Source organism: Mobula birostris, chromosome 17 (genome assembly GCF_030028105.1).
Source record: "Mobula birostris isolate sMobBir1 chromosome 17, sMobBir1.hap1, whole genome shotgun sequence".
Lineage (NCBI taxonomy): Eukaryota > Metazoa > Chordata > Chondrichthyes > Myliobatiformes > Myliobatidae > Mobula > Mobula birostris.
Genome location: NC_092386.1, coordinates 23,010,399 through 23,024,516, shown reverse-complemented (window position 1 = coordinate 23,024,516; position 14,118 = coordinate 23,010,399). Strand labels below are relative to the sequence as shown.

Genomic DNA, 14,118 nt, shown 5'->3' with positions numbered 1-14,118 from the left:
GAAATAGATGGCTTTGTTGCCAAGTTTGCAGATGATACAAAGGTTGGTGGAGGGGCAGGTAGTGTTGAGGAAAGAGGTAGGATGCAGATGGACAGATTAGGAGAATGGGCAAGAAAGTGGCAAATGAAACATAATATTGGAAAATGCATGATCATGCACTTTGGCAGTAGAAATAAGTGTGTGGACTATTTTCTAAATGGGGAGAAAATCCAAAAATCTGAGATGGAAATGGACGTGGGAGTCCTTATGCAGAACATGGCATCAAAGTTACCGGGGAAAAGGACAGGAAATGGGGTTGAGGAGGAGAGAAAAAAAAGTATCAGCTATGAAGCAGATTCGATGGAACAAATGGGCAAATTCTGCTCTTATGTCTTATAAATACAAGGGCAGTTAGAGTATAACTGGCTATAGATTAGTATAACAGTAATCAGAAAGTCAAGAAGTAACTATACTCTTCAGCTTAAATACTGAAGCAACTGATTGACATTATGCTGCAGATTAGTCCCAACAATCACCAGGTATTATTCTGGATTCAGTCAGAAATAATAAGACTTACGTAGCCTTCAATTTTACAACATGCCGCATAAATTCTTTCTTTGAAACAAAATTCAAGCAACAACAGAATTGAAAGAATTTCAGGTGCATTGTTGTTGCTGGAGAGAACTACTTGGCATTTATATTGCTTGTGGCATGGAATCTGTAGAAGTGCCATGATAAACAGTGTTCTGCATTTCCTGCAACAGGTTTATATTTTACTGTATAGTCCTTAAATCTACCAACTAAGTCAGGTCATTGATTGGCAAAGAAAACGTACAGCTGAGGAGATATAGGTAGTCATTTGCTGGTGGCAGTAAAATATATCCGCAATTTGGAGCATAATGCTCTCTTCTAAACTAAGCAAAGGGTTAGTAATTTATAGTTGAGAATTACAATTTTTTTTTTTGGACAGGCAAAAGGACAGACTAATCACAACTTCCAATCCACCTTTCTAACTTAAATTGGTCATCATCAAGGAGCCCCACCATCCAGACCATGCTCTCTTCTTGCTACTGCCATTAGGGAAGAGATACAGGAGCTTCAGGACCCACACCACCAAGTACAGGAACAGTTACTACCTTCAATCATCTGGCTCTTAAACCAAAGGGGGATAACTTCACTCAACTTCATTCATTCCTCCCCCCTCCGACAAGGACTCTTCAACTCATGTTCTCAATAATGATAAATAAGCAATAAATATCATTATTTCTTTAGTATCTTTGTTTCCTTTCTGTGCGTACAAAAAGTTTGCTGGCTTTTGCACATTTGTTATCTGCTTCGTGTGCAGATTTTCATTGATTCCATTGCTTCTTAGTATTTACTGTGAATGCTCACAAGAAAATAAATCTCAGGTGAGTATATAGTGACATATATGTACTTTGATAACAAATTTACTTTGAACTTTTCATTTACTTCTGCAGCTCGGTGCCTACTTCAGATGAGACTGGTGTTTAATACACGCTGAGCAAAAACAGAGGAAACAAAGTATCCATCTTTTTCAGGATATTTTTCTTCCCCACTAAGCACCTATGCACTTTTTTTGAAGTCAACTGATACACTGTACTTAGACTTCAGGAATAATTTACTTTCTGTACAAGAAAGGTTTGCAGATAACAGGTCTTCAGCCAGTAATTTTCTAACATAGATCAGATAAGGACAATGTGGCATAATTTGAGACATACATGTATATATCAGCAAATTCCCCATCAACTTTCTTGGAATCAGTAATAAGGTAAATATTTCCAGAATCACTATCATACAAAGAATTATCCTATCTTTCAGAAAGTGTTAAGGTCACTTGTGGAATTGAAAGTAGTTACATTAAATTGGACATTGTTAAACACACAATTAGCATTTAATGAAAGCTGTTCTGAGTGAAATCTGGATCCAAGAATTTCCTTTCCATCATTCTGCAACATACAAGCTATTTGCACACGTAACAAAGAATTCCATGCTCTTTTGAGACTTAAGGATTCAGCTTGAAGATTCAAATCTAATTACGATACAAATTTTTAAAATTATTATATAAGATTTTATCTGTTGTGTTGTAGTGAAGTACTACTTGCTTTTTCCCCTTCCTACCTGTCCTGAAAGCATCCCTCCATCTCACCTCCCCAAAGAAAAAAATAATTTCCACAGAGCCTTTAAAATTTCAATTTAGAGCCAAACCTGCACATTAACAATAGTGGACGTTTCAAAGAGGAATGGATCCAAAATATTGAAGATTACACACTCTCACTGATGTTTAATCCATCGCATTTCAAACTTATACTTTAATTCCATGCCAGTAATAAAGATAAAATGTCAAAGTTTAGAAATGTTTAAATCTTTAAGTTTTGTGGAAAAAAAGCACTTGATTCTGTTTAATCACATTAAAGCTACATTAGGAAATGAGATTGATGAAAGGTCTCGGCCTGAATCATCAACAATTTATTCGTTTCCATTGTTGCTGCCTGACCTCCTGAGTTCCTCCAACATTTTGTGTGTGTTGCTTGGATTTTCAGTATCTGCAGAATCACTTCTGTTTAGGTAATGAGATTGATAGATTTCAGTAATTCATAATTTATAGTAAATTAAATTGAAGCTGTTGAGCAAATTGTAACTTCAAAGTAATTTTCAATTAATACATATGATTATTTATCATCCAGTGAAGAAAAGAATGCAAGATGCTACTTAAAGACTGCAGATGATGGGGCATTAAGTACCAAACTCAGATATACATGCTTTTTTTCTTTGATAATTTATATATTTAGTTGACCAAACAGGCAAGCATTTGCCCTGGAAAAGTTGAAAATATATATATTTGAACCAGATCACAAATGGCATCACGGCAATACATTAACCTTCATTAAATTGCTATGTTATTAATCATACAGTGATATTATTTAACACGCTACATCCAAAAACAAAGCCACACTCTTGTTACCTTGAACTGAAGAAATTCAGTAAGGCAAAGCCAATCAAAATTAGCAAATGCAAACACTGCGCAGCAAAACACCACTATAACTTCAACCACATATTAAGCCATAATTATTATGATTCTCCCTTACTTACCATTTAATATTCTTTATGTAGACAAATTCACTAAGGATGAAGAATTGTGACACCTTCTGTGATAAAGAAACATGCCAGGGGCATGAAAATCATCTCCAATCATGGTGCAAGGTTATAGATTTAGATGTTGATCAAAATTGCGTAAAAAAGTGCTGTTAGTTATTTCAATCAAGTAATAGAGCAAGATGTTATGGTTATGATTAATCTCTTGCTTAATGCTATTTGAATGGATGCTGCATTATGATATATCAAAAGGAGAATCATGGAGAATAGCAGAGACCACTTTTGAAGGACACTAAAGGTCACATATCATGGACATCTTTACAATTTTACAAATATCTTAATTTTAAAATTAGATTTTCACCAACTCAATAGTTTAACAGTTAACAGTGCATTTTATTAGTGCTTCCTAACATGCACCACAGAAAATTAATAATATATCCTTCATTATTACGGATTATTTATCTTACAAAGACATCTTAAATGCCAGGATTAGGTGGCATTTTGTAACCACATAGAATATATAATCCTAGTTATCTGCAGTACAGCAACGTGCAATGTGTACTGGACAAGAACTGCCCCAAAACCCTTATAAAAGCCAAAGATGCCTTCTTCTTTTTTGATTATGTTAATGCAGTCTTTCATTCCCTCATACTGAGTGTTAATAGGAAGAACTTCATATCCATGGTCTGTGTTGTCAATGATGGTGCGAGTTCCTTGAATATGGAGGCGGTGAAGTACCGTTTCCAATGGGTAAACTAAAACATCAGCACAAAGATTTGCAACAAAACCAGCAATAAGTTCAGGGAAATAAGCATCCAGAACAGTTTGTATAGAACTAGAAGTCTCAGTTGGGTACTGTTGCGATGTCTTTCTCCGTAAAAGAAATAGAATTACTTTCTGGATGATGCCACTGATGATGTAATGGAGCACTCCATGCAAGACAGTAGGGAAGACTAAGACTCCAAGAGGAAGCAAACGCTTGCTATGTGGGACACCCATTCCCACCAGTCTGCAGACACCTTCCTTCACACAATCCAATATTCCTGGATTGTCTCTAACAATTTCACTCTGCAAATATAATACACAATAAGTTATTCATTTTTAAATACGTGATACAGCGCAACTCATATTATAGAAGGGTTACATTCCCAAAAAAGTCCACATTGTAATTTCTGTAAAGCAAACTCTTAACAAAATGTTTTTCCCCCCACATTTCATGTTAATTTTTCCCCTCAGATTCTGAGAGAATAAATCTTTATTCTGCATCTCAAAATCTTGGTTGTGATTTGTGAATTCCATAGGGTAAAGTTATTTCAACAAGAACCTCAACTACTGCATTTACATTTAAACAATTAATATTGGGTGAATTTTAAAAGGTCAAGTGGAAATTTCCAGATGTAACAGCAAAAAAGGTTTATGCCTTCATTAATTTCTTAGCATTCTACCTGTCATGAAAGTTCATTATAGACTGATTCATTTGTTTTGACAGCAGCTATACAAAATGGAAGTATGGAATACGTGTAACATAATCCTTGAGCATAGTGCTGTAAAATGACTGTATATCTGAAAATCTCTGCTTTCACTCCTTGTATCAATCTCAATCTCATGCTTTGTATGACCTGGGTAAGCATGTAGGAAGAAAATAGTTTTAGTTTCACAAAATCAAGATCAGGACTGACATCTAATTGTACTCCAAGTCATGCTGATAATTTCCTGGGGATTTTTCGATGCAGCTGAGAAATTCATAGCACCACTCAGCACCTGTGGAATGAGACAGAGTCAATATTTCAGCTTAAAAACTTTGTCAAATACCTCATTCTGACAAAAGCTCTTAGCTGAAATATTGACTGTTACTCTTTTTGCAAATGTTGACCAATCTGCTGAATGTCTCCAGCATTTTCTGTTGAAGCATCCAGGACCTTTCTAGCAAGGGCAGTTTTTTTTTTGATTTTCACGTGCAGCTACAAAAGTCAGCAATGTAGTGAGTGATAGTCAATCACATTGGTTTACAGGGTTGCATAATAGTAATACTGATAGTGATGTCACCTTGGGAATGCAATTTGGAACTGATGCACAAGGAAGTATAGATACCACTCCTGTGAAAGTTATCACCAAATGTGTGCTGAGAGGGAGGGGAAGCCTCAAAAAAGGAAGGAGAAGTATTGATGTGATAGGATTAGTTTCAGGAGCTAGGGATGAATTTAGAGAACCACAGAAGGTGATGATCAATGGATTACCCCATCCTATAAGTGTGCTGGTGAGTTAATGAACAATTCAGATAATTAACAATGTAAAAGAATAAATGGAACCAAATTTAGGCTCTAGGTTACTGCAAAAATCTAAGACACACACCATGTCTGTGGTGTGGTTGTGGGATTTATAATTTAGGAGGGGGTTTAGTATGAACTAGTAGAGAAAAAACAAGGTGCAGAGAGAACCAAAATAGTCAGAAACATCTAGAGCAAAGGCAAAGTTCAAAGTATATATATGTCATCTTATACTACCCTGAGATTCATTTTACAGGCATTCATAGAAAAAAGAAATAAAATCAATGAGAAGTTATACACAAAGACTGACATACAACCAATGTGCAAAAAAAAGGACAAACTGCGCACATACAAAATATATATAAGTAAATAAATAACACTGAGAAAATCAGTTGTAGAGTTCTTGAAAGTGAGTCAATAGGTTGTGAAATCAGTTCCGTGGCGAAGTGAGTGAAGTTATCTACGCTAGTTCAGGAGCATTATGGTTGAAGGGTAATAACTGTTCCTGAATATGGTGGTATGAGACCTAAGGCTCCTGTACCTCCTTCTCAATTAGCAGAGAGAAGAGAGCATGGCCTGGCTGGTGGGGGTCCTTGTGATGGATGCTGCTTTCTTGTGGCAGTGGTCCTTGTAGATGTGCTCAATGATGGGGAGGCTTTTCCTGTGATAGAGGTGTGTTTTGGTAGGCTCAGAGAAGGAAATACAAGGCTGTTCAAGAGAGCTAAGAAAAAAAATAATGAGGCTGAAGATAGATTTGGAGTAGATGTGGAACACATAAAATTGATGAGGTGCAGTCAGAAGGTTGTACACAGGAACATGATGTTATAGTACACGAAACAAGTCTCAAAATAAATTTTAAAAATTGGAGTTTTTGTCAAAGAAATGTTAAAGGGGCTTTATGAACGCAGCTACAGACTCAGTAACAGATTAATTGATAACACAGGGAAAATGGAGGCTAATGTTTAACATAAGTGTGCCGTGTAGAAGAGTGAACAATGAAAAATAAATGGCTGAGACTACAGCTTAAAAGCTCAAATGCATTGTTACTGGTAAACATTAACAAATCAGCCATTTCTGTAATTCATAGATGGGTCAGACCCCTTTTTTGCAGAATCCCTCAATCAATGCAATTTCCTAATTTAAGTTTGGATTTTGAAGTCCTAAGATATAAAGTTTCTGAACAGAAAACTGCTATTGATAAACAAAAGGAGGGCAGCAATTTTTCACTAATTTTGTGGAATCATTGACTGCTTAATGGTAAAATTCCTGTACTGTAATCTGTGGTTGTAGTTTTAACAAATAATGAACAATAAATAGCTCTGACATATTTCCCAAGTTTTCAAGTGTTACTTGGTAATGACCATTAGGAAACAGTTTGGATACAAAACAACCATTTACACCCTTCTATATGAAGCACAGATTAATAGACAAAAATGAAAATTTACCTGCACAGTTTCAATTAAACTAGCTGAGTAAAAAGGCATTGCCACAGCACATGTCAACCTGCAAAAGTTAGTGGGAAAAAAATAATTTATTTATTTTAGTCTACCAAAATCTCACAAAATGTTCAAATAACTCCAAAATCCATTCACTTTAAGTCAGTGGTCCCCAACTTCCGGGCCGTGGACCGATACATTGCCGCAAAGAATGCAGCGGTGCAGTGGTAGTTGGAACACACCCAGCACATCTTTAAGAAAAAAGCCGAAATAAACAAGCTAATTAATTAGGTGCCACCCAGCACGTAATTAATTAGCTTGGTTATTTCGGCTTTTTTCTTAAAGATGTGCTGGGTGCATTCCGGTTACCGCCGTACCACTGCATTCTTCGTGGCAATGTATCAGTCCGCGGCCCGGAGGTTGGGGATCACTGCTTTAAGCTATATCTTAACTTTTTATTGTAAGGTACTTTTATTGACAGATGCAACACAATAAGAAGCCTTTTTGGCCCAACAAGCCCAAGATGCTCAATTACACCCATGTGACTGATTAAACCACTAATCTGTATGTGTATCTTTGGAATGTGGGAGGAAACCCACACTGTCGTGGGGAAAACATACAAATTCCTTACAAGCAGTGGCAGAATTGATGCTGGGTTGGTGGTGCTGCAAGTGTTATGTTAACCAGTAGGCTACTGTGCCACCAGAGTTCTGAGTTGAAATGGAAAATGGGACCGTTCTGATTTCTTCTTCTTACCACTCATCAAAGAGCAGATATAACTAGACCATCAAGCCAGCTCTGACATTCATCAAGATCATACATTCTACCTCAGTGCTATTTTCCTGAACCACCCCATATCCCTTGGTTCCCTTATTAATAAGAAATTTATTAATTTGATTGAGAGAACTTCCAGGGCTTGCTGAGCAGAGAACTTTGAAAATTTGTCTTCTTGCAGTTAAATGTGTACTGTAAATAAATACCTGCTACTAACCTGTGCATCCTGGCCTAGGCTTCTCAGTTTATGAAAACATCCATTCTACCCTGCCCTGAAATGAGCCCTTTTCTTTTCAGTGCTGGAAAATAAAGGCCTAGTCTACTTAATTTTTCCCTTCATTTAGCAAACCCACCATCGATGGATTGCTTAATTTGCTGCATTGCTTCTACATTAACTACGTCTTTCTTCAGCACGATAACAAATCTGCACAATACTCCAGAAATACTCTTTTCCAAGGCCCCATATAATTGAAGACACAAATGACTGCAGACATTGGAATCTTGAGCAACAAATAACTTGCTGGAGGAATCAGAAGCTCTGGCAGCACCTTTAGCAATGAAAGCAATTATCAACGTTATGGGTCAAAACCTTGTATCAGGCCTTGCAAAAATAAGTGGAGAGTATAAAATCTGGACATCCATGGTAAAAATGAAGCAGAGGAGCAGAAAAACAGAAGTTGTCAAAATGATGGAGAACATGTAAGGTGTACCAAATGTAGGCCCTAAAACAAGGCCCTAAACAAGGGAGGACAGAATAGAGTCAATGTATGAGGAGATCAATTCAGTGGGCAAGAGCGTGCTGGAACAATGAGCCTACCAGTCCAGTCGTCTATGTAGATACACAAGATCTTCTGCAGATGCTGGAAACCCAGAGCGCACACACACAAAAAATGCTTGAGGAAATCAGTAGGTCAGGCAGCATTTATGGAAATAAGTAGCTGATGTTCTGGGCTGAGAGCCTTCATCAGTATTGGAAAGGAAAGGGGAAAGAAGAACAAGCAGGTAGGGGTGAGCAAGGAGTAGAAGCTAGAAGGTGATAGGTGAAGCCAGGTGGGTGGGGGAGGAGGAGGAAGAAAGAAACTGAGAGGTGACAGGTGGAAAAGGTAAAGGGCTGGAGAAGGAGTCTTGACAGGAGAGCGGAGTGGGTGGGTCATGGGACAAAGGAAAGGAAGAGATGGAGCACTGGGGGGGGGGGAGAGAAGGTGATAGGTAGGTGGAGAAGAGATGGGGGGAGGGCAGAGGGAATTGAAGACGGAAGGAGGAGGGTGAAAAGTTACCAAAAGCTGGAGAAACCAATGTTCATGCCATCAGGTTGAAGGCTACTCAGATGGAATATGAGGTATTGCTCCTCCAACTGAGAGTGGCCTCATTGTGGCAGTAGAGGTGAGCATGGACCGACATATCAGAATGAGAATGGGGATTAGAATTAAAATGGTTGGCCACCGGAAAACCTGCTTTTTGCAGATGGAGAGAAGGTTCTCGACAAAGCGGTCCCCCAATCTACTTCGGGTCTCACCAATATAGAGGAGGCTGTATCGGGGGCATTGGATACAGTATACGACCTCCACAGATTTGCAGGTGAAGTGTTGCCTTATCTGGAAGAACAGTCTGGGTCTCTGAATGGAAGTGATGGAGGAGGTGAATGGGCAGGTGTAGCATTTCTTTCGCTTACAGGAGGGAGATTAGCATGGAGAGCTGAATGGACAAGGAAGTCACAGAGGGAGCAAAAACTAAAGTAAATGGAGAGTAGGAGGGTGGGGATGGTAAAAATGAGTCGGGTGGTAGGATCCCATTGAAGATGGCAGAAGTTGCAAGGAATAAAGTGCTGAATGTGGAGGCTCATGGGGTGGTAGGTGAGGACAAGAGGAACTCTATCCCTGTTAAGGTGGCATGAAGCTGGGGTGAGGGTGGATCTCTGGGAATTGTAGGTGATGCAGGTGAGGGCAACATCAATGGTGGAGGAAAGGAAAACCCATTCTTTGAAGAAAGAGGACATCTCTGATGTCCTGGAAAGGGAAGCTTCATCCTGAAAACAGATGCAGTGAAGACGAAGGAATTGAACAGTCTGTGCTCCAAACCTATTCTGGTACTGCTCCCCAACTTTTCCTTCGCTACATTGACGACTACATTGGTGCTGCTTCCTGCAACCATGCTGAGCTTGTCAATTTCATAGACTTTACTTCAAACTTCCACCCAGCCTCAAATTCACTTGGTCCATCTAGGACACTTCTCCCCCCTTTCTTGATCTCTGTCTCCATCTGTAGAGACAGACTGTCCATTGACATCTACAAGCCCACTGACTCTCATAACTACCTTGACTATACCACTTCCCACCCTGCTACATGCAAAAACGCCATTCCCTATTCCCAGTTCCTCCGTCTCCGCTGCATCTGCTCCCAGGATGAGGCTTTCCGTTCCAGGACATCTCAAATGTCCTCTTTCTTTAAGGATTGTGGTTTCCCTTCTGCCGTCATCAATGATGCCCTCACCTGCATCTCCTCCTTTTCCCGCACTTCAGCCCTCACCCCATCCTCCCGCCACCACAACAGGGACAGAGTTCCTCTTGTCCTCACCTACCACCCCACCAGCCTCCGGATGCAGCATATTATCCTCTGCAACTTCCGCCACCTTCAACAAGACCCCACCACTAAGCACATCTTTCCCTCTCCACCTCCTCGGCTTTCCACAGGGATCGGTCCCTCCCTACGGATCTCCCACCTGGCACTTATCCCTGTAAGTGTAAGTGCTACACCTGTCCCTACACCTCCCCTCTTGCCACCATTCAGGGCCCCAAACAGTCCTTCCAGGTGAGGCAACACTTCACTTGTGAGTCTGTTGGGGTCATCTATTGCATCCGGTGCTCCTGGTGCGGCCTCCTCTACATCGGTGAAACCCGACACAGATTGGGGGACCGCTTCATCGAGCACCTCCACTCCATCCGCCACAACAGACAGGATCTCCTGGTTGCCACCCACTTCAACTCTGCTTCCCAGTCCCATTCGGATATGTCCATACATGACCTCCTCTACTGCCATGATGAGGCTAAACTTAAGCTGGAGGAGCAACCCCTCATATACCATCTAGGTAGTCTCCAGCCCCTTGGTATGAACAAAGAATTCTCCAACTTCTGGTAATTCCCTCCCCCTATCCCTATTTCACTCTGCCCCCCTCCCCCAGCTGCCTATCACCTCCCTCATGGTTCCACCTCCTCCTACTACCCACTGTGTTTTCCCCTATTCCTTCTTCACCTTTCCTGTCTATCACCTCCCTGCTTCCCCTCCTCCACCCCTTTATCTTTCCCCTTACTGGTTTTTCACCTGGAACCTACCAGCCTTCTCCTTTCCACCCTCCCCCCACCTTCTTTATAGAGCCTCTGCCCCTTCCCTCTTCAGTCCTGACGAAGGGTTCCAGCCCGAAACGTTGACTGATCATTTGGGGATGCTGCCCAACCTGCTGAGTTCCTCCAGCGTGTTGTGAGTGTTGCTTTGTACCCAGCATCTGCAGAGTATTTTGTGCTTGAGAAAAGGGAATAGCCTTTCACAGATGGGAAGATGAATAGTCAAGATAGCCATGGGAGTCAGTAGTTTAATAAAAGATATAGATAGTTTGTCTCCAGAGATGGAGGCAGAGACATGGGAGAAAAGGGAGAGCAGTTTCAGAAATGGACCAAATATCAACCCACCATTGAATCTTAGGCAAGAGACAGAAGTGGAAAAAGTTGAGTTGGGGAACCATCTGTCGCTGGTGTAGTCATGGCTCAGTGGCTGGTGTGAGGAAGTATCTGACAGCTGCTGACTCTCCCAGGTAGAATTCAGACTGCCAAACTACAACCCGTGATTGTGGGTTTGATGATGAGGTTGTGACATGTGTCTAATTGTTTTCTTTAGATATAAAGTTTCATTATGTTATTTAAACAGTTAAACATTTTAAGTTGGAATGTCCGTGGTTGGAATCATCCTATTAAGCGTAAGAAAACATTTAAAGTTATGAATCGATTCCAACCTGATATAATTTTTGCACAAGAGACACATGTCAGATTATGTGATAAAAATCAATTTTTTAAATTTTGGAAGGACCCTCAGATTCATGCAAACTCTCAAAGTAAAATTAGGGGTGTTTCCATTTTTATTGATTCTAATACTCCCTTTAATCAGGAGGATATTATATCTGATATTAATGGTAGATTTTTGATTGTTAAAGAAACAATTTACAATAAGAAAATGGTTTTAGTTAATATATATGGACCAAATGCTGATGATCCTTCATTTTTTAAAGATGTTTTCGCTCTATTACCTGATTTAAATGAATATATGTTATTAACAGGTGGAGATTTTAATACTTGCTTAAATCCTTTATTAGCTAAATCATCATCTAGACATCAACTCCCTAATCACTCTGCATCACTTATAATTCCTTTTTAATTGATTATGGGTTAATTGAAGTTTGGAGACATATGCATCCTAGTGATACAGAATATTCCTTTTTTATACATGTTCATAATAAATATTCAAGAATCGACTATTTTATAGCCGACCCTCGACTGTTATTTAATGTTCAGAAATGTGAATATGATGCAATTGTTATTTCTGATCATGCTCCCTTAAACTTAATATTTGATTTGAAAGATGTTGATTCTACAAGACCACCTTCGCGTTTTCTAGAACATTTGTTACCAAGTTCAGATTTTGTTGAGTTTATTGAAACTCAGATAAAATAGTTTTTTCTCTTTAATAATACAGGAAATGTCTCAAAGTTAGTAATGTGGGATATGTTAAAAGCTTATTTACGTGGTCAGATTATTTCTTATTTAGCTAAGTTGAAGAAACAGACAAGAATGGAATTAGATAAGATTGTTAAACAAATTAAAGATTTAGATAATATTAATGCAATCTTTGCAAATGTTGATTTGTTTAAAAGAAGAGTGGAACTAAATCACAATATAATTTATTATTAACGTATCCTATTGAAGGATATTTGCTAAAATTAAAAAATCAGTTTTATATTTTTGGGGATAAAAATAATAGGCTCTTAGCTTCTCAATTAAGGGCTGCTAGAGCTAAAAGACACATTTTAAAGATTCGTCAAGATAATGGAGATATAGTAAGTAATTTTGAAGACACTAGTAACATTTTTCAGGATTTTTATTCCGATCTTTATAAATCTAGTTTCCTGCAGATCCCTCCAAAATGAAGGCTTTTTAATATAGGATTAAATTTCCTCAAATTACTGTTGAAGATCAACAGAACCTTGATGCTCCAATTGCTGAGCACGAAATTCAGAAAGCTATATGGTCAATGCAATCAGGTAAAGCTCCTGGACTCCGTGGCTATTCGGTAGGATTTTACAAAAAATTTGAAAAGTTACTTTCTCCATACCTCTTGGAAATATTTCATGAATCTTTTGAGAAAGGTAATTTACCTTCTTCTTTTTATGAAGCTTCTATTTCTTTAATCCTTAAGAAAGATAAAGGTCCTACTGAATGCTCATCTTACAGACCTATTTCCTTATTAAATGTGGATGCTAAAATTCTTTCTAAGATAATGGCTAATCGTTTGGAAAACATTTTATCTAAAATTATCTCTATGGATCAAACAGGCTTTATTAGAGGCCGTTATTCTTTTTCTAATGTTCAGAGATTGATGAACATTATATATTCACCATTATCCAGAACACCCCAATGTGTTATTTCTCTGGATGCAGAAAAGGCATTTGATAGAGTTGAATGGACTTATTTGTTTAATGTATTAGAGAAATTTGGCTTTAGTAATAATTTTAATGTGGATTCAAATGATCTATAAGAACCCCATTGTTACCGTTATTACTAATAATCTCAGGTCTCCCTTTTTTTCACTCTCACGAGGTACTCGACAAGAGTGTCCATTAAGTCCTTCATTATTTAACCTCGTACTGGAGCCTTTGGCTATAACAATTTGTGAAGCTAAAAACATTCATGGTATCCCTATAGATGGGATCATAGATAAAATCTCTCTTTATGCAGATGATCTTTCGGTTTATATTTCGAATCCTGAAGAATCTATTCCAATCTTTTGGAATTATTAAATGATTTTGGAAAATTTTCAGGATATAAACTTAATTTAAATAAAAATGAATTGTTCCCTTTAAATATTCCTGTTTTTATATATAATGATATTCCATTTAGAATTGTGAATTCTTTTAAATATTTGGGTATTATCATTACAAAAAAAAAAGATCTTTATAAAGCTAATGTAGCTCCTTTATTGGACTCTATGAAACAATTATTTTCTAGATGGAATCCTCTTACTCTTTCTTTAATAGGTCTTATTCATGCTGTGAAAATGATGATTTTACCTAGATTTTTATACATTTTTCAAAATATACCTATTTTTCTAACTAAAAATTTTTGATCAAATTGATTCTACTATTTCATCCTTTATTTGGAATAATAAAAAACCAAGAGTTAATAAGTTTCATTTACAAAAATCCAAAAAAGATGGTGGATTTGTGCTACCTAATTTAAGATTGTACTATTGGGCTGTTAATATTCGACAACTATGTTTTTGGTTATA

At 38.1% G+C, this 14,118-nt stretch overlaps 1 protein-coding gene across 1 annotated transcript in view; it reads right to left on the bottom strand.

Moving 5' to 3' along the window:
* Positions 1–1,671: 1,671 nt before the first annotated feature.
* The window catches only part of slc25a46 (solute carrier family 25 member 46), a 55,380-nt gene continuing 42,933 nt past the window's right edge, over positions 1,672–14,118 (bottom strand). Inside the window, exons 7-8 of the mRNA XM_072281381.1 lie at positions 6,806–6,863; positions 1,672–4,161 (exon numbers count right to left, since the gene is read on the bottom strand). Coding sequence (XP_072137482.1) covers positions 3,583–4,161; positions 6,806–6,863 — 637 coding nt within the window. The 3' untranslated portion in view covers positions 1,672–3,582. The remainder of the gene's footprint in view (positions 4,162–6,805; positions 6,864–14,118) is intronic.